This window comes from Argentina silus (genome assembly GCF_951799395.1).
Source record: "Argentina silus genome assembly, chromosome: 7".
In the NCBI taxonomy this organism is placed as follows: domain Eukaryota; kingdom Metazoa; phylum Chordata; class Actinopteri; order Argentiniformes; family Argentinidae; genus Argentina; species Argentina silus.
Genome location: NC_139661.1, coordinates 12,924,564 through 12,946,890, shown reverse-complemented (window position 1 = coordinate 12,946,890; position 22,327 = coordinate 12,924,564). Strand labels below are relative to the sequence as shown.

The window sequence follows — 22,327 nt, the reverse complement described above, 5'->3', positions numbered from 1 at the left end:
CCTATAGGGGTCAGTGTGAGTGTGTGTGTGTGTGTGTGTGTGTGTGTGTGTGTGTGTGTGTGTGTATGTGTGTGTGTGTGTGTGTGTGTGTGTGTGTGTGTGTGTGTGTATGAATCAGTGAATTAGGTCATTGGTCAGTGATTTAGGGAGACCAGTGGGACCGGTCAGAGGTCAGAGGTCAGTGATGGTCAGAGGTCAGTGATGTCGTGGGACCACTGGAACATGTGTGTTTGATATTAAAGGGGGTGTAGGCCGGATCATAAGGATAAGCAGAGGTTTTATAAAATGTCAAATATTTTATTGAGAAGAATTTACGAACTGTACACTACACAATTTGACAGTATAAAAAATCACAGATGGAAATGTTATTTTAGCAACAAACATATTTAAACGCTGCCGTTTACTGTACAAACACCCTAAAGGGACATCTTGGCACCAATCTTTGCTTCACTGTTTGGTGCTGGTGTGAAAGCAGTCTGCATCAATATCATTTAGTACAGCTACACAAGGCCAAATACCAAACCAAATATACACATCTATATATAATATACAGCATGAACATATTTCAAATGTTGTGCAGTTATTTATTTAGTTATATATTATATACTGCTAACAAATGCCCTACAGAATACCATATACAATGAACTCTTGAAAGACTCCCTGGTTTAAAAAATAACAAAAAAATAGTTAATTATCTAAATGAATGTGGATAAAACATATGCCCGTCCTCCGATGTCTACCTCCACCAGCCTCCTCTGGAACTAACAGGTTCAGGAACAGCATCATGAATCTGATGTCTACCTCCACCAGCCTCCTCTGGAACTAACAGGTTCAGGAACAGCATCATGAATCTGATGTCTACCTTCACCAGCCTCCCTTGGAACCAACAGGTTCAGGAACAGCATTATGAATCTGAAAAAGAGAAGAGAGACAGTTAGGAAGTAGAGAGAGATACTTCCTGAAAATATCACAACAACAACAACAACAACAACAACAAGATACAACCTTATTACATGTTGATGGGTTGTTCTTATGTTATTGATTAAGTCACCAGTGCACTGTAGATTCATGTCCTTACCCTGTTTACTGCGTTCCAACCGCTTGATAACATCAGCCACCCACTTCCTCTCTGTGGGGAGAGGGGCACACAGCCGCGCCCCCATCTTCATTTCGAACCTGGAACGACACAAACATCACAGTCACAATTATAACGTCTTTCAGGTGGCCTTGGGTGGTCCAGTGGTCTAGCACCATGGCCTTGGGTGGTCCAGTGGTCTAGCACCATGGCCTTGAGTGGTGGAAAACCTTGGATGGAGTCTTTGCAACTATGGTTGCCAAATAGTGCTCCAGGCACCACCTAAGGAGATCAGTCAGCCAGTAATGGGGAGCAGAATCTGGCAGCATTCCAAACCGCCTAGTCTTGAAACTGGCTTTTATAACAATGGAGTGATGATAGCACAGTGATGAGAGCTTTCTCCTACAAGGTGTTTATTCATGCTTTATAGCAGGTGTCATATCATGTTTCTAACAACTTTACTCTAGTATGTAACAGACTGCCAATGAGATGTTTGGTGGTAGAGGTGATCATATGGCACTCACACAGTGGCGTTGGTGTCACAGCCCTCCTCGATGGTCTGGAGGTGGTATGACACCACTGTGAAACTGCGGGGGAAACGGCGGTCCGTGATCTTCAGACAGCAGTCCACAGGATGCTCCGAGAACGCTGGAGGACGGAGAGAGAGAGAGAGAGAGAGAGAGAGAGTATAGTCAGCATGTGGTCAAAGAGGAGAAAGCCGAGGACAGAGGAAAGCACCGGGAGATGAAAGGGGGATGAAAGAAAGAGAGAGAGTCAGAAAGAAAGAAAGAAAGAAAGAGAAAGACCAAATCTGAATACAGTCACAGAGAAAAAAGCAGTACATTTCTCGGAAATAAACAGTTACATCATGCTCACTGCTTCCCACATAGTTTAGCCAATGGGGAGCAGACTCTTGAAATTTGAACCTAATGTTTAAGACAGATTTCTAACTACATTCTAAAGGGGGTCTGTTGGCCCAGACTAGAGACTTCCTCTTTCTGAATCCTTCACGAGCATGTTTAATGTGTTTTGTTTTTAGAGGAAATGTACTGTAGCACTTTCAGTTACAATTTGATCCCCAGAGTCCATGGCCAGATCAATCTCTCTATTGCACTGTAGTTACAACTCATGTTCATATTGATTAATTGCATTATATAGCTAGATGTTTATATACAGTTGAACTGTGTGGGTGCTTGTGTGTGTGTGTGTGTGTGTGTGTGTGTGTGTGTGTGTGTGTGTGTGTGTGTGTGTGTGTGTGTGTGTGTGTTTGTCTTACCTGTTGTGTAGCCCAAGCAGATTGTCATGATGAAAAGAAGAGCTGCAATTGGAGATGCCATTCTGATGCTGCGCGTCGGTTGGGTTGCTGCTTCCAGGTGTGTGTGTGTGTGTGTGTGTGTGTGTGTGTGTGTGTGTGTGTGTGTGTAGAGCTCTGGGTTGCTGCTTCCAGGTGTGTGTGTGTGTGTGTGTAGAGCTCTGGGTTGCTGCTTCCAGGTGTGTGTGTGTTTTGGAGTGTGTGGACGCTGAGGTGTGTGTATATATAGACACCTGAACTAACTTTCATTTTCACTCTGAGTGGAAAAAGGTGAAAGTCTCCACCTTCATCCCGTAAATTAACCCAACCTGAGCTATTTATGTCTCTCCCTCTCTCCCTCTCTCCCTCCCTCCCTCCTTCCCCTTCTCTCTCTCTCCCATTCCTAATCTCTTTTTTCTCCATCTATCACCCCTTATCAGTCCTTTCATCTCACTCCCCTGTTCTTTTCTCTGCCTCATTCCAGCTGTCATCTGATAAGGCTGTCTGTAGAATGATCGGCTTCAGCTCCAGATTCCAACTTCCTCCGTCAAATCAAGCGCTTTCATGAAATTCCATGTTTCCATTGGACCATGTGTAGCGGAGGTGGTTAAGAATCACGCTCTTGTGATGAGGTAGCCCTGTCTGAGACATGTCAACTCAAGTGTCGCCCTCAGACTTTGAGGATGTCCACTTGATGTAATGGTAGACACTTGGGTCTTTCATATAGAAGACCCGGGTTTGAACCCTTGCTGAGAGGAGATGGACAGTAGAGCTGTATTAACTAGTAGAATGTGTCGTTGGAGCATCGTTAGCTTCTTCATCTTTCAGCATTGCTATTCATGACATTTTGGGGAATATTGCCTGGGGGAAACTGACAATAGAATGCTGGTGGGAGTGTTGTGGTGTGTGTGTGTGTGTGTGTGTGTGTGTGTGTGTGTGTGTGTGTGTGTGTGTGTGTGTGTGTGTGTGTGTGTGTGTGTGTGTGTGTATGCATGAGTGTATGTGTATGCGTGTGTGTGTGAGAGAGAGTGAGTTGGTTTGAGTAATGCCCTCAGGCTATCTATGGGACATGCCAGTCCTGGTCCTAGTGGCATTTACCATAAAGAATCAGTTCCTCTGCCAGGGGCAACATAGAATTCCACAGAAACACAGAAACACAGAAACACACACACACACACACACACACACACACACACACACACACACTCAGTTCTGTCTGCAGGGGTCAACAGCCCTGCTGCCCTTTCGTTCGCAGTGGGAACTCAGGAAACCCCATTTCAGAAGAACAAGAACAACACAAGTTTCATTTCTTGTATTCCCAGACTGCATTCACAAATGCTACCCATATACACACACACACATACACATACACACACACACACACACACACACACACACACATGCGTGTGCACACACACACACACAAACACATATGTGCATGCACACACACACACACACACACACACACACACACACACACACATACACACACACACACATGCGTGCACTACTCTGGTCCTCCACACAAACATCTATGGTCCCTCATGTGAACCACCAACATCCTCCTACGGTGCTTTCCACCTGTCCCAGAATGCACCCTGAGATAAAGGCGCAGGTAGACAAGTCTGGTCACGCCAGCGTGGAGTCATATGGTTTACAGGAAACCCCAGCATAATTCTTTTTATTCCTCTCCTCTCTCTCTTCATTCATCCCCCTGTTCTTCCATTGAAGGCATTAAACCCTGATATTTCAATGGGCCGGTTGATATGTATGAGTGTTTGGGTTGGTGGTGAATGAGGTCCATCCTCAATGCAAACAAACTGAGGAGGACTATTCAGGCTTGAAGGTACAGATAGAATGCTTGTATGTAAGTCTTTTCAGTGAGAGTATTTTATTTGTGTTTGGAGATCAACAATCATTTATTTTCACACTGAGGTCACAGTTATACAAGTGTGTGTGGGTGTGTGAGCTGGGGGGGGATGGGGGCCGGCTGTGTGTATAGATATCTGTCTGTCTGTCTGTCTGTCTGTCTGTCTGTCTGTGTATGGATATCTGTCTGTCTATCTGTCTGTCTGTCTGTCTGTCTGTCTGTCTGCCTGTCTGTCTGCCTGTCTGTCTATCTGCTTGCCTGTCTGTCTGCCTGCCTGTCTGTCTGCCTGCCTGCCTGTCTTTATCTATTTGATTGTTGGCCAATATGATTATCTTACCTAAGTAGCTAACCATCAGCCAACCCACTTCATACTCTCCTGTGATTGCTTCACAACATGATAACTGCTTTTGATTGGTCCCTTCAACCAGGGGAAATTCTCAGCATCCGCTTTTACGGGAAAAGACAACTGCAAATAAGGAAACAAACAAACAATCTCAAGCATGGCAGGTTTTTGAGTGTAAGTAGACAATGTGTCTGTAATCTTGCTCTCCTTGCTTGTTTATACTATGACAGTTCAATGCTCCGAAGATGCGTACAAGCCACATGCCATGGCTTTCTGTTCTTCATGGAAGCTGAGAGGACCTCCATTCCCAGACCAATGTCCCCTGGCAGACGATATCCCCCTAGGATCCCCCCCCATTTTGTACTGACCCAAAGGTCCCTCTGTTTACCTCCGATTGGACCTGTATGAGGGTCCTGTACATTCCGGTGACTTGAGGAGAAACCGCCACCTCTCTCTCTCTCTCTCTCTCTCTGTCTCTCTCTCTCTCTCTCCCTCTCTCTCTCTGTCTCTCTCTCTCTCTCCCTCTCTCTCTCTGTCTCTCTCTCTCTCTCTCTCTCTCTCTCTCTGTCTCTCCCTCTCTCTCTCCCCTTTAGCTCTCTCCTCTTGTTCTCCTCGTTCTCTCGCTCCTCTTGCGCTCTCTCCCTCCTGAGAACCACTGGGACAGCTCGAAGTATCTGATATACTACTGTAGTAAACAGAAGACCTAGGGTATAAAGAGGTGTATTGATCTAGATCACTCTTGTTGAGATGACATTTCTTTTACAAGAAGTTGTACTGGAAATGAGTTGGCGGTCAGCCATTGATGTGGTCTGTGCAACCTGATAATCCACCAATTACAGACATGCGGCAATTAAGCGCTTAGCCAGGTTTGTTTCCATCAGTACTTGGCAGGTACAGGTGTTGCTTTAGTTCCAGGCTCCAAACATAACATATGAGAGAGAGAGGGAGAGGTGGGGGGGGGGGAAGAGATAGGGAGGGAGAGAGAGAGAAAGAAAGAAAGAGAGAGTAAAGCGGTTTCTCCTAAGGTACTTTTGTTTATGGCATGTTTTTATCGCAGACTTCTAGTCATGTCCCGTCACGCCTGGACTGGTCCCAGAAACACCCAGCCTCTCAGGACACAGCGCTGTCTCCTCCTCCCCTACAGTTTCCCGTAATCTAATCAGATTACATTTTATTAAAGTGCATTTCACATGAATGTCACAACACATTTTACAGCTGAAAAATGAAATTTCTATAATCTATAATAAAATAAAAAACACAATATAAGTTGTCTGTTTATGTAGTTTTATTGGGAACCCACTTATGGCTTGGGGAGAGTGTGTCCATTCTCAAGCCCCTCATCAGACAAAACATTTCTGAAACTAAGATCACCCTCAACTGAGGGCTTCTCACTAAGTAAGCAGATGCCCTTTAGTAGTAAGTCTGTAGTGAGTGACGCTGTAATGACGCTGCTGCAGGGCAGCGAGGAGATTAGTCTGTTCCTCTTCCCCAGATAGAGACTGTGGTCGTACCGGGAGCCAAACACTCACCAGCTCCCTGACTCTGAGGTGACTGTGGCTTGTGGCTTGTGGCATGTGGCTTGTACGCTTGACAAGAAACACATTATCCATTGACGCCAGTGACAACCATTACAGTTGAGGGTAAATAAGACCTCTGCTGCCCCCTGCTGGTTATACACTGGTAAATAATACATGTGCCGCCCTCTGGTGGTTATTATCAAGTATTGCAATCTCAGGTGGCTCTAGCCACAGCCCTTCTAAGGATATGTATATAGATTATCTGATCTAGTTAAATACAAGGGAGCTCCTTCATAAATGGTACACTTCAGGGGAGGCTGGTGGAGGTAGAAAACGGAGGATGGGCTCATTGTACTGCATGGAATGGAATAAGGAATGGAATGAGGAATGGTATCAAACACTGGTAGTGTATCAAACAGTTATCAACCCCCTCCCCCCACCCCCACCCCACCCCCTCCTAACAGGAGTTTTGCATGCCAGGCCGTGCATTCGATGCTCTTTCAGGGAAATGTATGGGAGTTTATGGGAGTCGAGTTCATGCTAAGCATTGTTGGGGTATTACCATTGTCCACTGGTACAATTACGAGGGTTCGTTAGCCAGGCACAGCGCCACCTAGTGGTTGTTGACATAGACAATAGCATGCTATACATCTGTTTCCAAATGTATGTGCTTCTTTGTGTGTTTTGGTTATGGTAAAGGAAAGATAGGTGATGGGCTGCTCGTGAGGATCAATTGGGTATTTCATTAATTAAAAATACGGACCTTTTTTTTTCAAATCTTAATCATTTATAATAAAATAAAATAAATCTAACTGCACTATCATAACGTTGTGTGACTTATACATTTTTTCTCATATGAATGTGGCCCATATGGTATTATAACACTTTTGGCAGACATATTTTCTTTCTGGAGGGATCTGTTTTTCGAAGCCGCCCTGGTTGTTGACGCTGTGTATTGTGGGAACAGCAGATTCAAGATGGCGGCGAGCAGACGGCTGCACAAGGTAGACCTCCTGATCTTCCTATTTTCATATCTCAATTAACATTCGAGGTGCAATAGACAATTAATGGGACAGATCATTCTTCAGCCCAACTCAGACAAGATATCTCGTCTCTCCCTCGTATGTGTTTGGTCTATATGTGTTGGATAAGGTCCCGTAAAAAGGGAGAAGTCACTAGCTAAATGTTGTTGCTCACAGGTTAGCTGCTAGGGAAGAGAAGCACCGGCAAATTAGGCCATAGAATGAGACACCGGGTTTCTTCTGGACGGGATCAGGGAAGTAAATGGCATTCAGCTAGCAAGCCAGTCTGCGACGTTATTTATTTTTATTATTATTTTTATCATACTTTGTCTAATTAGCCACCAAAGCAGCTACTAGTACGACAAACATTTAGACAACAGTGATCAAAAATTCTGGTCATCACATTTGGTTCTCTAGCTCGGCTGAACAATGTCCGTTGTTGAGCAGATCAAGCTGACTTCGCCGTTTGACAGCTTCCATCGTTAGCCAACTAAACGAGGACAGGGCGTTTTGTTATGTCCGTGAGTGACTCAACGGGAAGTACAATCTCATTGCCTCAGTTATAATTCCAGAATCACAAAGACGCAGTATAAATACATTAAATACATTAACGTGTTAGTTGACTATGTAGCGAATGTTTCAGCTAGCTGTCAACTAAGTTAGCTAGCTAGCTGGCCAACAACATCCGATTTTAGATGCGCTGAACCCCAGCTAGCTAGCTAACTAGCTATAGCATCAGCTATCACACAAATTAGGGTGTGGAAGTGTCGTCTGGTATCATTTTTTCATCCGGTTGAGCCACTCCGGAGTTTCAATTAACAGAATAATGCTAGCTTCAGAAACTGGCTTTTCACTGGTCAATTTAGCTAGGTGCCATTAGTTGCTGCCTCTGTGATCCACGCGTTGGTCTAGCTAGCGATAGCCATCCAATAATTAGCTATAGCATTTAGCTTGCTAGAGCTCGTACATCTCCGACTCGTCCAGAAGCCTGTAGGTAACTGCGCCTTCGGTCATCCCGGTTAGGAGTAGTAAACAAAAACGAAACCGGACCAATAAACAAAACCGAAACCTAGACCGCCCAGTTCTCCTACTTGGTGTCTTGACCGCTTAAGTGGCTATCACTAGCATTGACACTGATATAATGTCATTGTTGGCCTCATGTTGTCATTTATGTAAACATGTTTAAAATCAACAGTATACTTATGTGTAAACATGTTCTGCTTCCCTTCTCTGCGTAACAACAGCAGAGTTAGAAGAGCTTATGATCTCATTTCACTTTTATCGTTCTTTCTCCTCTCAGGAACTTGATGAAATTCGCAAGTCTGGAATGAAAAACTTCAGAAACATCATTGTCGATGAATCAAACATATTGACATGGCAAGGTCTTATCGTGCCTGTAAGTACTATGGTTCATATTGCACTCTCATTTCTGCAGTGCTAAGTTATTGATTATTTCTCTCAGAGCGTAGAGTGCTATTCAATGGCTTTCCATCGATTGATAAAAGGAATTTAAATCGTCTGAATGTAGACCAACGGAGGCTAGTGGAGATAGAAAAATCGGAGGACGGGCCTCTGATTTATACCTCTACCAGACTCCCTTGACGTAGACCTGGGCTATGCTAATGTACTTCTGTCTCATACTGGGCTGGTTCTATGGGACACAAACGGTTGTTCAACGTGTCGATCTCCTCATCCACAGGACAACCCTCCTTACGACAAAGGGGCATTCAGGATCGAGATCATCTTCCCCGCCGAGTACCCGTTCAAGCCCCCCAAGATCACCTTCAAGACCAAGATCTACCACCCCAACATTGACGAGAAGGGCCAGGTGTGTCTGCCCGTCATCAGCGCTGAGAACTGGAAGCCAGCTACCAAAACTGACCAAGGTGGGGGTGTTAGGGTTAAGGTGTGTGTGTGTGTGTGTGTGTGTGTGTGTGTGTGTGTGTGTGTGTGTGTGAAGCTCTTCCAGAAGCTGGTGTGAGCATTGGCACAGTGATATCATCACAAGGCTGTAGAAACGCTGCTTCACTGGCACAACCTCCTATTGGTGATCGGTTGATGTTTGAGTCACTTTTAAGCACTTAAATTGTGACAGAACTGCACTTTGTGCGATTATTCAGTGATTATTGTTGTTGATGTTCTGCCTGGAGCTGTGATACTACACAAGTCTGCTGCTGTCCTCAGTGCATGTCAGGGTTCTCCCCAAACAATGGCAGAGTGGCGCAGCGCCACCTTGTCCACTTGGCTCCACCACAATGTTTAAACATCTCAGAGCAAATGAAACTGATGTTTTGTCATGATAGAGTAACTCTCTTTGATCGCCAATGACATCGTTGTTCAAAGCAAGGTGAAAGCGATATGTTCCTCAGTTAATTCTGCATTTTAGCTGTATTTTTAGGACATTTTTACATTAATTGACAAATGCGAGTCGGTTTGGATAATGCAATCCCGCGCCACGCTGTTCAAACATCCTGCGGAGAGCAAACTTAAGGCAATATGTTGGCCTACATACAACCATAGCATTCCCATAGATAGAATGTATATCAATTATGCAACGCTCACATCATACCTTGGCATTTGAGCAGACGAACAAGTTAAACTGCACGTACAGAGAAATGATGGGGAGGATGAACTGAAGGCTCACATTATTGTTGTAACAGGTTTGATTAACATGTTTTCATCTGATGAGACCAGTCATCCCAACATGTATGCCCAGTGCAAGCTACTCCCTGTTCAGTTTCAATCTAATTAACCAAGACTACCATTGAATAGGTCTCTCAAAACAAGGATTTCTCTCGCTCTAGATTCTATTGCATCCTTCAGAGGTTTAAGACAATGGTCAATACTTTCCATTGTTGACTCGTTGATTGTTGTTGATCGAGGAGCAAGATCCCAAAACATTCCACTACATCAATTATGGCTGGATGTCATGTACATGACAGCATAAGTTTTGATTTCATTTTGATTTTGATTTGATTGACTGAACCCAGTCTGTGTTGTGTGACTGATCTTATTTGGTTGTCCCGCAGTGATCCAGTCCCTCATCGCGCTGGTGAACGATCCCCAGCCGGAGCACCCTCTCAGGGCAGACCTAGCAGAAGAATACTCAAAGGACCGGAAAAAATTCTTTAAGAACGCAGAGGAGTTTACAAAGAAACACGGCGAGAAGAGGCCAGTGGACTGATTACCTGACAAGTGTGTACCCCTATCCCCGCCCCCCCCTTCACCTGGCCTATCCAGCCCCACCCCCCCTCCCCTCAATCACCTGCCCAACCAAATATCTCCCTCCCCCATCTCTCTTTACCTTCCCTCATCCCTCCCTCCTTCACACACACCTCCCTCTCCCACACACATACATACACACACACACGTCATCCTAGCAGCCCAGGAGCAGCCCGCCCGTGCCCCCCCACGCTGGACTCTCTGTGGATCAGACAGGATTCGCCTCCTCTTCCTCCTCCTCTTCCTCCTGGCTTAAAGCCGTTACTAACTTTCTACTATTTTCTTAAATTAAAAAAGAAAAATGAAAAAGATGAAAAAAGTGTTTAGAGAACTTCATGTTAAGATGGAGAACTAAGGAAAAATATCTTATAGAGGAAAAATGCAAATGTCCAATGTTTTAGTTCTGCTGTTCTGTTGAAAGTAAAGAGGAAGAGTGAATCAGTAGGCCTCTCTCGTAGTCCTAAGTTTTGAAAGGAGAGTTTCTTGCAGAGAAGGCAAAGATGTGGTTGTTATGCTTTTGTTATGTTTTTTCTCCTGTAGTCTCATCTTTGTTCTGTCACACCCGAAAAGAGAATGTCTTACGAAAACAAAACCGTAGAAACGTAAGACGACCGTTTGACAGCTGGGCCCTGGGAGTGTGTGGTGAAATGTTTTCCTTTATGAATTCTTCTCTGCTTCTGGAGTTGCACTGTACTCTGTGGATCAAGCCCTCGCTCAGGCCCCCTCCCCTCACTGTGTGACCCCCTGAGTAGACAGACCAGAATGGCCACCAACACACCAATATTGTTACCAATTACGTTGTTTCTAAAATTATAAAAAGAAAAAAAAAAAGAAAAAAGGAAGGTTGAGAAGTTTGTGTGATTGATTTGAAGAAGAAGAATTGTGTTTTTATTTAAGCCCTGGGCCAAAAAAATGCCTTTTCAGAGTAGACTGATTTATAATTTGCGTTCTCTTTTGCATCTCTTCTCTTTGCATCTGCTTCAGACTTGCAAGTCTGTCTTTGCATTCTCTGCCGGCTTCCTGATGGGGTTTTACATTATACACACAAGTCCCATTCAGTCCCACCCCCAGTGGTTACTATAGAGTGGATATATCCCTAGTGGTTACTATAGAGCGGATATATCCCTAGTGGTTACTATAGATGGATATATCCCTAGTGGTTACTATAGATGGATATATCCCCAGTGGTTACTATAGATGGATATATCCCCACGGGTTAACAACCTAGGACCATCTCTACCTCCTCCCAACCCCTCTCTGTTCCAACAACTTATAGCAATTAGCACTTCTCACGCCCCTGCTGCTAGTTAATGTGGTTAACTTCCTGTTGGTTAACTGTCCAGCCTGCTCTCACTTCTACAGCATCTCTATTTCATCTAGAAACCCATTCTACAATTAGAACCCCACTTCCTCAATGTATATATGACCCTCTCAGACGTATTATCAGAGATGTTATCAGTGGTAGACGTTGTACTCCAGCGGCCCCTCGAGGGGACTAGCTTAGCTGTCAGGGGGAACCCCAGAGGAGACCAAAGAGTTACCTCAGGTGGGCCTAGAATGGGCCGGGGTCTATTCATCCTAGTACGGGCCAGGGTCTACTCAGCCTAGAACAGGCCGGGGTCTACTCAGCCTAGAACAGACCTGGGTCTACTCATCCTAGTACGGGCCTGGGTCTACGCAGCCTAGTTCGGGCCGGGGTCTACTCAGCGGGGAGAGGGCTGTCCAGGTGCGGTGGGTCGGACAGGGACTGCAGCGGAGAGGCGAACCGAGTGTGAAACAGCTGTATGATTCGGTCCAATATGATTTCTTAATAAAGATGGTTAACCATTTGGCCTCACTGTCTGTGTGCTGCCGTTGTGGAGGTGAGTGAGGGTAGGTGAGTGTGTGTGGGTGGGTGGGAGGGAGGGAGGTGAGTGAGTGTGTGCTCTCTGTCTGTCCCATCTCTCCATCCTTCTCCTGAAGTGTTTACTAGTGCCCTTCCCCACATCGAGTGTGTCATTTGATCTCAGACAAGCCCTTTCCTCTGTAGCCATGTTGGTGGGTGCACATTTCAGGAAACGGTTGGAGAATTAGAACACTGCTTCTGATGTAGGTTCTTTGGGCCTCAAGATTGTCGTTGCAAGGTGATATTTGAAGGTAGACATAGGCATATGTTCAAAGTGACATCACACATCATGGAAAATCAACAGGGCTCAGCTGTAGATTTTGGTATGATGTAGTTTTGTATTTGGCTTTTTTTTTTGTGTGTAAGGAAGGAGGAGACCCAAGCTTCCTATAAGACCAGCGTACTTCCTCTTGTATAACTAGCCAAGGCCCGCTGTAGCCGAACAAAGGCAGGGAGTGGGTGTGGTGTTCCAGGGGAGGCTGGTGGAGGTAGAAATCGGAGGATGGGCTCATTGTAATGCATGGAACGGAATTAGGAATGTGTGTTTGATACTGTCTGTTAAACTAGCCTGTTTCCACCTCCGTGTATTCTTCACACACACACACACCCTGGAGCTTGGCTGTCTGGAAAGTATTTGGCCTTTTTTTTGTTGGCCTGTGCTGTACTAATGTGGTGCAACAACCTACCACTAGGGGGCACCATACTGAACACAGTCAGCCCATACAACGCCTAGTTTCCCTCCAACACATCTGCAACCATTTAAAAGCCTGAGCCATGTTTTGGGTGACATTTTAACAGGGTCACCAGAAAAATGCTACATTGTGTAACACCATGTTTCAGTGGTAATCTGATTCAAACTGGTTGCAATATTATATATATTATATAAACCATAAATTGCCTTCCAATCAGTCATCATATTGACCATTGTCTTAATTCTCTGAAGGAGTCTGTAGAATCTAGTGAGCAAGATAAATTCTGGTTTTGAGAGATCTATTCAATGGGAGTCTTGGTTAATTAAATGTAGGCAGAATACACAGAGGATCTTGGATTGTGCATTGAGATTTGTACTTGTCAGAATCTGGCAAGGCTAGTGGAGGTAGAAATCTGAGGACAGGCTCATTGTAATGCATGAAGCGAAATGAGGAATGGTATCAAACACGTGAGCCTGTCCTCTGACTTCTACCTCCACCAGCCTCCCCTGATGGATATCTCAATCCCTATTATCAACGCTTGAGGAGAGGACATGACCTCGCTTCTAAGGCACAGACAGTAACAACATTGTGGGCCTAAACCAGGGGAGGCTAGCGGAGGTAGAACACCTGGGGAGGCTGGCGGAGGTAGAACACCAGGGGGGGCTGGTGAAGGTAGAAATCGGAGGAAAGGCTCATTGGAATGCATGGAATGGGGAATGGTATCAAAAACGTGTGTTTGATACCATTCCTTATTCCATCCCATACATTAAAATTAGTTGTCCTCTGATTTCTACCTGCACTAGCCTCCCCTGGCCTGAATTTACACAAAGCACCTTTTGACCAGGTATTCAAAGGCCATCAAATGAGCTGAATTCACACATGAACTATGCACCTTGGACACCACTAATTATATCTTGAATTGAATTGACTCAATAAAAGTACGGCCAGGCGTCTGGACAGCCTTCACCACTATCCAACCACGCCTGGCGTGCTTGACCCTTTCATGTTCAGGTGAAGAATGTTTATTACGGATTGCTTCCTGTAACACCTGCTATGGAGCCTTGCCATTGGCCAGGGTCCATTACCTAACTGTCCCTAGTCCAAGGAGATTATAGGGCATATTACCTACCTGGTCCTGGTCCAAGAAGATTATAGCAATACTGTAGTTGCTTATCACTGCCCTTCTCCCCTACCTCAGGCCTGCCAGCCGCTACAGGACGGGACAAGCTGGAGTAATGACTGCTTAAACTGATCTGCACCTCATACCAGGAGGCTGGCGAAGGCAGAAATCGGAGGATGGGCTCATTGTAATGACTGGAACGGAATGAGGAATGGTCGAGTTGAATCAATTGGAATTAAAGGTTTAGAATTCTATATTATCATCATCATCAATGAAGCCAGCGATCTATAAACATGCATCACATCCTAGTCGGCAATCAATGTATCATTCCAGCAGGGGAGGCTGGCGGAGGTAGAAATCTGAGGACATTGTTTGATACCATTCCTTATACTGTTCTATGCATTACAATGAGCCCTGAGTCTTCCGATTTCTACCTCCACCAGCCTCTGTTGTCAGTGGCAGGGAAGGACATGTTTAGCATGGTTCCCATCCTATCTGTCATGGACCACCTTAAGGTTCTGGAGGTTTCCTGGACCACCTTAAGGTTCTGGAGGTTTCCTGGACCACCTTAAGGTTCTGGAGGTTTCCTGTGACCCACTTGGAAGTAAATCAAAACAGGATTTCCAGGATTCAGTCATGACCCACATTTTGGGAACCACTGTTCTTGCAGATAAGGCACGCAATCTATCAAACCCTCCTTTGAAAACAATGCTAGCTGGTTAATAATAATAATAATAATAATAATAAGGTCATTGAAATAAGCAGATGAATTCAAGCATTGAGTCTTCTTCTTTGATTTATTCATACATATAAACATACAGTACATCTGCCATTGGCTCCTGCAGTCTTGCATTGAACCGTTTGACAATTGTGCTTGATCTTCATGTGACATTCCAAGAACATCAATACATAAATAGGGATTAACACAAACTGTAAGAAAAATATACAAGATTATCTTAAAAATAGGAACATTTTAAGACCTAGACTACATGCACAGTTATTCATACATATGCAAATAACGTAACTCTAAAAATAAAACGTTTAAAATAAAGGCACGGCCTCTTCTGGACGCACCATTTTGGCAGTTATCTGTGTTGACATCTACACTCGATGTGCACCTGATCTGAGGTTGTGTGAGGATGAGAAACATGTAAGTGCTATTTGTGCTTGCCTCCCTCACCTGAGATGATTGGAAAACAACTGTCCTGTCATTAGCTTTAGCTAGCTAGCTCCTTTCCTTGGACAACTGTCCTGTCTAAAATCAGTCATTAGCTTTAGCTAGCTAACTCCTACCCATGGACAACTGTCCTGTCTAAAATATATAATTAGCTTTAGCTAGCTGGCTCCTAACTCTGGACAACTGTCCCAGAGATTGGTTATTATGCTCTATGACTGTCCTGTCTAAAATCTATAATGAAATAGCTAGCTGAGTGTATAGCTAGCTAGCTCCTAGCCCTGGACAGTTCCTGTAGATCTGAAAGATACAGATGCGAGGTACATCTCAACAACTTACAAGTGGCTCCCTCTCCTTGGCCCTTTCTCAATTGTTAGAAACATGATTCCTCGCGTCCTCTCCTCCGTCCTCCACTCGCTTCCTACTCAAAGCGCATTGGAAGAGAAGTCCTAGGTTCCTCCCCATACATGTTCTCCTCCAATGCTTTTTGAGAAGAAGCGGGTGGAGGATGAAGGAGAGGACGCGAGGAGTCGAGTTTCTAACAATTGAGAAAGTGCCCTTGTCTCCCCCTTCCTTCGTCTGCACAGAGGTGACACAACTGGACAGGTGTAAACAAATAACACCCATCCTGTGTTTTCAGATCATTACAGGTAAGGGAGGAGAAACGAGGGGAGGAAGCTACTTTAGACTATTAAGAAGCATCCCTCACTGGTCTGTGTCACATCTGTGGGGGGGGAGAGGGGGTCACCACAGTGAACACAGGCGTGTGCTTTCTAGAGAGACGAGTGGTGCCACCCGCTGGCTCGGAGGTATGGTTGCACGCACCGATGAAAGGAGAGCAGCATGGGGAGATGAGGGGGGGGGGGGCTCAGAGATCCTTGAAGGCACACAGCTGGACTCTCTCCTGGGCGTAGAAGGCCAGGAGGGCTGGATCCTTCAGTGTGCTCAGCTCATGCTGCCTGGCCGTGGAGCATGAGAAGTCATCAGGTCCCTCTCCACAACCTCCCTCCTGGGGGTGACTGGGGTAGCCAGGGTGCACCATCAGCTCAGCTGTGATGGTGGTGGGGGTGCTAGACCCGTTCTCACCAGCAGGGGGCAATGTCCCTGCTTCCAGGGCATGGCTGAAGGCCCTCTGGAGGTTGGGGACGGACATGTTGAGGCCCATTGTGGTGAGGCCTAGGTAGACATCAGGCCACCTGGGAGGGGAGAGAATATTAAAGCCTCATTTGATTTATTCTTGACCCTTCCTTGCTCTAATCAACACAATCTCAACAATTCTTTGCAGATAGTGTTAATCAAATTACTTGACTATTAATATTAAGATATGCTTTGTTATTAACAATACATAGCCACATTTCCTTGCCAATAATTTAACTGCCAACCTAAAAGGCCCTACACTTCTAAATGCAAGGGGGGGAATGTATAAGTACACACTTCTGTGTGATGAAGGGTAGAGAATTGGAGCACAGCCCATCTCTCCCAACAACAACAACAACAATAGTGATGGACTCAAACTGGGTCAGAACACACCCTGAGGTGCCTGATGTGATATCAGACACAGGGTAACTGTGACCTGACTGTTTCAACAGAGGTTAACTGTGACCTGACTGTTTCAACAGAGGTTAACTGTGACCTGACTGTTTCAGACAGAGGGTAACTTGAGTCTGACTCAAAGTTGACTGTGAAAGGTCAATCAGATTCATAAGATGTTTCATCTGGAGGGAAGCCATTTATTGAGTAACAAATACGTTTTTTCCCAGTGTGTCCCTGTGATGTCATGCTTTCTGATTAGACTTAGAGACACACACACACACACATACACACACCTGATGCCATGGCGGTGAAACACAGGGACAGACTCCAGGGCGTCCTTCTCAACCTCTGTGTAGAAGTCTCGGAGGCCAGGAGACAGCCAAGGACAGGCGTGTAGACCGGCCTCCACTGGAACACGCGTGTAGGGGACCCCGCAATCAGACAGCACCTGTGCAAATACCTCACGCACCTCTTGATACACACAAACACGCACACGCACGCGCGCACACACACATACAGCATGTTTAGTCAGCGCCATCCTAAAGTTGGAAACTGCAGAGGAAGCTAGTCAACCAATAAGCTTCCACATTGACTCTACAGAGGAACTTTGGGGTCTTTCCTATCTTTCGAGGGTCACTGTGATGAGAAGACCATCATTAAAGCCTCACAAGTCCCTGGGTTTCTCACACGCACCCTCACACCCTCACACTCACACACGACTTCTCAACTACTTCATGAACCCCATGACTCCACCCACATCCACAGTGTGACGCAGGGCCTGATGTGTGAGATGAGTCAGAGAGTCAGTAGAGATGAGTCAGTAGAGATGAGTAGAGGGTCAGTAGAGGAGAGTCAGAGATGAGTAGAGATGAGTCAGAGAGTCAGTAGAGATGAGTAGAGGGTCAGTAGAGATGAGTCAGAATAGATGAGTAGAGAGTCAGTAGAGATGAGTCAGTAGAGATGAGTAGAGGGTCAGTAGAGGAGAGTCAGAAGTGATGAGTCAGAGAGTCAGTAGAGATTAGTCGAAATAAGTTAGAGAGTCAGATGAGATGAGTCAGAGAATCAGTACAGATGAGTAGAGGGTCAGTAGAGATGAGTCAGAGTCAGTAGAGATGAGTCAGAGTGTCACATGGTTACAGCACAGGTCTCCCACTCACACTGACTAGGTCAAGCAATGTGTCGATTTATGGATCTAAACTCACACACACACACACACACTCCTACCTGGTAGCACATGGACGTGCTGGTGACCATCCATGTGACACGGCAGGTGACCCATCAGCTCCCCAAAAAGGCGGACCTGGGCCCTGAGCTCCATCTCCACCTGAGACACACACAATGTGAGAATACACACATACACGGTGTGAGAAAACACGCATACACACACATGCATATGCACATGCACACGCATGCACGCACACACACGAGGAGTGAGAAAACACACACCTGAGAGATTAATAAATGCCAGGGGGAAAGCATGAATACACACCTGATACCTTTTCGGGACAAATATCCACCTGAGAGACATGCATGCAAGAGTCACACAAATACCCCCCTAATAAAGCACACACACACACACACACACACACACACACACACAGCTAAAGGACAGAAACACTCACCCGTGTAGGAAAAACACTTTCCCAGTCAGTGATAAAAATTACCTTGAGTACAGGGTGTTACGATAAAGATTTCCCTCAGGCCAGGCGAAACAACACCAGACCTGACTATCACCACTGAGTTCTACGAACAAATACATCTATCTGTGTTTATGACCTAGAAAACATGAAGGTTATGCTCAATATTTATGTGTGTATCTATCCATCTTCTATCCATCCATCCAACCAAATCAACTTTAACTTCATCTGCTACAAAAATAAGACTCTCAAATCTATCTATCAACCAAACCATCTGTAAACCTTTTCTACTACCATAATACGACTTTGCAAGCCCACAAAGTTTCTGGAACTCATTGTTCTAGTTATTTAGCTAGCATAACTAGTTGTATAGTTAGCATAACTAGTTGTATAGCTAGCATAACTAGTTGATTCTGCTTGGCTAGGTTTACTGTAAGCCAAGCCTATGACCCTCAATGCTAGCTACTGAGAGGACACACACACACACACACACCTACATGTTTATGAATCAACATTGTGAAAAGCAGCAGCCTAGCTAGCCAAGCTACTAGTCCTTGCCCCTGGGCCCTATGTTTTTCTCCCCTCTGGGGAGTTTTTCCTTGGCTTGCTTTTTTGGGGGGTCTATGGTTTGGTGTTAGTTTATACTGTTTGTACTGTATTTATTGTTTAGTATTGTTCTTGTTGTAAAGCACTTTTAGACAATTGTCTTCGTAAAAAGCACTACACAAATATTGATTGATTATTAATATTGATTGAGTATGTACTAAGAAGAGTACATTTGTATACTGTTGTGGTCATTAAGTAGACAAGTTAGTCACTTGTTTGTAGCAGGTGAGGCTGGTGGAGGTAGAAATCATTCTACCTGCATGGAATGCATGGAATGTGTGATACCATTCCATGCGTTACAATGAGCCCCGTCCTCCAATGTCTACCCTCCCCTAGCCTCCCCTGGTCTATAGGCCATGCTGGGATTCCAGTCATTTGAATGACCCCCTGGTGGTGTGGTGGGGTAGAGTAGATAAGAGGAACAACATGTCAACAATTTTTCTCCTTCTCCAGTCTAAACAGACAGGCATGCCATCTCTGACTTCCTACATTCTATTCCCGTGTCTGTCCAGCTGACACGCTCTCCTAGCAACTCAATGGGAGCAGAACCACACACAATGACTGGTCCACATGAGACGCTGTGTTTCCCTCACCAACAATACCAGGCATCACAGCATTGAGCAATTAGGACACAGACACCCACACCCACAGACACACACAATACTTTGTTTCCGCGCACGCAGCAGGCCCCCATTTGAGACGCTGTGTTTCTCTCACCAACAATACCAGGCATAACTGGCACCTAGCCACCCCCCCCCCCCTCTCTGTTCCAGCAGTAGCAGGTCTCTGTGGACCAGACAGAACCACCACTCTAATGACTGTAGCCAGCAGCGTTTATCTATCCCATAATAAGACAATAGGCCTACAGAATACGAAGGTCCCACGTGTCTCATCTGAGCTGAGTAGAACTGCTGTTGGTCATGGTGCTCCTGGGGCATGGAATGAGCTGCAGGATACTCGAGACTTGCTGCTTTAGTATCACTGGGCCATTTTAGGAACCTGAAGTGCTGTTGTTATAATTGATTGTTGTCTGTAAAATTGTTGTCTGTGATGTATATATATATATTGTAATCAGGGCACACTTGAAAAAAAGACCTTGGTCTCAAAGGGACTTCCCTGAATAAATACAATTTTAAAAATGGTGTATGACTTAACTATTCGACAGTACGTAGTTGGCATTTGCTGAACAAAAAACAAATGCATTTGATATTTAGACAATATTGAAGTGAGCAGCTAAACCTCGAGTCCTTCAGGTGACTTAGAACCGGTCTTGGTGAACCCACCCCTCTGCTTCACATGTCAATTCAGCAATGTTGACATTTCCTTATTGCCAGTTTGCTGTTGTTAACATTGATCGCGTAGAGAAACTGTGGGAGGTTTCCTACCTCAGCCATATTCAGCCGGCCGCTCTGTAGAGCCTTCCGGAAGCCCATCTTCCCGTGGAAGAACCCATCCTTGTTCAGCAGCGTGGACCCCCTCTTCAGACTCTGACACACAGGCGCCCCCTCCGACAGGTTGGCATGGAGACCGATGGGGATGTGATGACTGAGGGAAAGAAGGGAGGGATTATTGATGTCACATGTCAAATGAAGTTCTATCTATCTAACCTACTATCTATCTTTGGTATCCATCACTAAGGCTGGGAAGATCATCAGGGACCCCAGCCTCCCCCTGTTCTCTCTGCTGCCTTCAGTGTGCTCAACTAACCACGCCCCCCCTGCTCAACCGTCACTACCTCAACCCCCCCACCGCACTTATTATTGCACTTTTTTGTCACTTTTATTACTTATTATTGAATTGTTGTTACTGCTTTGCTGCGTGTGGAGCAAGATCCAAAAACATTACACATGTCTATTACAACTGTATGCGAACTGTATCCCAGCCTCCACTGCTATCTATCTACCTATCTATCTATCTATTTATGATGCATGGAATTGTTAACCAGTCATATGAAGACGTGGACCTATAGTTGTAAGGCAGGGTGTGAAAAGACCAACCATAATGACCATAAATTTGCTAAAAATGTGGGATAGGCAGGAGATTCCTCTTTATAGTACATAGTTAGAGATGACAACTTTCTCAAAGTAACATGGTACATGAAGTTTGTAACAACAGTTGCTTTACAACCCGTTCACCCGGCCATTCACCCCGACTCTAACAACATTGGCGACGTCCCAACGCCGACTATACCAGGAAATCTTTACCGTATTACCATAGCGCTAATGTAATTCTTACGTTACATCGATTGAAGAAACCTTCCGCTCACCGTTTGGCCAGCTCTGTGGCGTCTTTCGCCGCGGAGGAGTTGACCAGTAGCGACACATTAGAAATGCCTCCCGCCTGGAAACAATCCACGATGCCCTGGTTCCTCTTCGCACAGTAGCCGAAATCATCTCCCGTCACCACCAGCTTGACTCGGGGTTGAGGCATTGTCGCTGAACGCTGGAATGAAACAAGTGACACGGAGAGAACGGAGCATTGAGCAATTAGGACACACACACACACACACACACACACACACACACACACACACACACTACTTTGTTTCCACGCACCCAGTAAGCGTCAATGTAATTCACCGGTAATCTACCCGCTCGTGACACATGACGTAACATTCGCTAAATTTTTAGAAACATTGTGGTCTTTGTGGCGAAACGAATGTGACCATGTTGTCGTCTAACAAGCAACACACACGAAAACATAGCCTACTTGTCCCCTGGCCTTGTATTAACGCAATTTTCCGTAAATGGGAACTTAAACAGTAGGCATTCCATCTCCCATAATAACTCCATACCTGACGGTTTCAGCCAGAGAAACAGAGCATTCAGATACCGGGTTTGTGAAAGCTTACTTTGATCGATCTACTTAGGCTACAGATCCGTTAAGCCTGTCCTAATTTTGTCTCCTTAAACTAATCTACCAACTGGCAGCGGCCAGCTGTCAACTCAGGGCAGAGGAAGGCTGAAGGGGACTCAGAGAGAGAGAGAGAGAAAGAGAGAGAGAGACGTGGCCACAGCTTTAATCTTATCCACAAAGACATCGAAGGCCTACTAGCTGAATTGAAAATTCTGAACAGATTACAAATAACAGTCACTTGTTGCGACAAATGGCTAGAGGCGAACAAGTATTTTTTTCAATAAACGCGAGCAAAACGTGACTGTTTCATAGCCCCGTCTGTCTCAATAACAAGGCAGAAAGACTGTTATAGTAAAACAGATGTATACATATCTTACTACAGTCTAGAAGGAGAAATGATCATTCTTACCCATTTTAAGACACGTGTATGGCCATTTATGTCTGAAGCCGGGGAGGCACGAAGAGAAAAACAGCCAGCTCTTCT

The 22,327-nt window shown here is 45.2% G+C and overlaps 3 protein-coding genes across 6 annotated transcripts; 1 reads left to right on the top strand and 2 right to left on the bottom strand.

Annotated features, from left to right (window-relative positions):
- Positions 1–282: 282 nt before the first annotated feature.
- Positions 283–2,598, bottom strand: LOC310806878 (C-C motif chemokine 19-like). Its single transcript, XM_083673155.1, has 4 exons — positions 2,352–2,598; positions 1,600–1,723; positions 1,079–1,176; positions 283–912 (listed from the first exon to the last, which is right to left on the bottom strand). The coding sequence occupies exons 1-4, from the start codon at positions 2,410–2,412 to the stop codon at positions 905–907; spliced, it is 291 nt and encodes a 96-aa protein (XP_083529281.1). The 5' UTR covers positions 2,413–2,598; the 3' UTR covers positions 283–904.
- Positions 2,599–6,996: 4,398 nt separating this feature from the next.
- Positions 6,997–14,255, top strand: ube2l3b (ubiquitin-conjugating enzyme E2L 3b). 4 transcript variants are annotated; one of them, XR_014554316.1, is made up of 5 exons: positions 6,997–7,100; positions 8,419–8,514; positions 8,818–9,004; positions 10,148–11,424; positions 11,510–12,169. XR_014554316.1 is itself a non-coding variant. In XM_083673818.1 (5 exons), the coding sequence occupies exons 1-4, from the start codon at positions 7,074–7,076 to the stop codon at positions 10,300–10,302; spliced, it is 465 nt and encodes a 154-aa protein (XP_083529944.1). In that variant the 5' UTR covers positions 6,997–7,073; the 3' UTR covers positions 10,303–10,313; positions 14,116–14,255. The 4 variants fall into 4 exon arrangements, 2 of the variants coding, with proteins under 2 accessions (XP_083529944.1, XP_083529943.1); XR_014554317.1 differs by having other exon boundaries at positions 11,482–12,169; XM_083673818.1 differs by lacking the exon at positions 11,510–12,169 and adding an exon at positions 14,116–14,255 and having other exon boundaries at positions 10,148–10,313.
- A 1,803-nt stretch (positions 14,256–16,058) lies between these two features.
- On the bottom strand, positions 16,059–22,327 carry ydjc (YdjC chitooligosaccharide deacetylase homolog). The gene is made up of 6 exons (XM_083673816.1): positions 22,253–22,327; positions 21,254–21,429; positions 20,373–20,532; positions 17,969–18,068; positions 17,038–17,215; positions 16,059–16,407 (listed from the first exon to the last, which is right to left on the bottom strand). The coding sequence occupies exons 2-6, from the start codon at positions 21,415–21,417 to the stop codon at positions 16,080–16,082; spliced, it is 930 nt and encodes a 309-aa protein (XP_083529942.1). The 5' UTR covers positions 21,418–21,429; positions 22,253–22,327; the 3' UTR covers positions 16,059–16,079.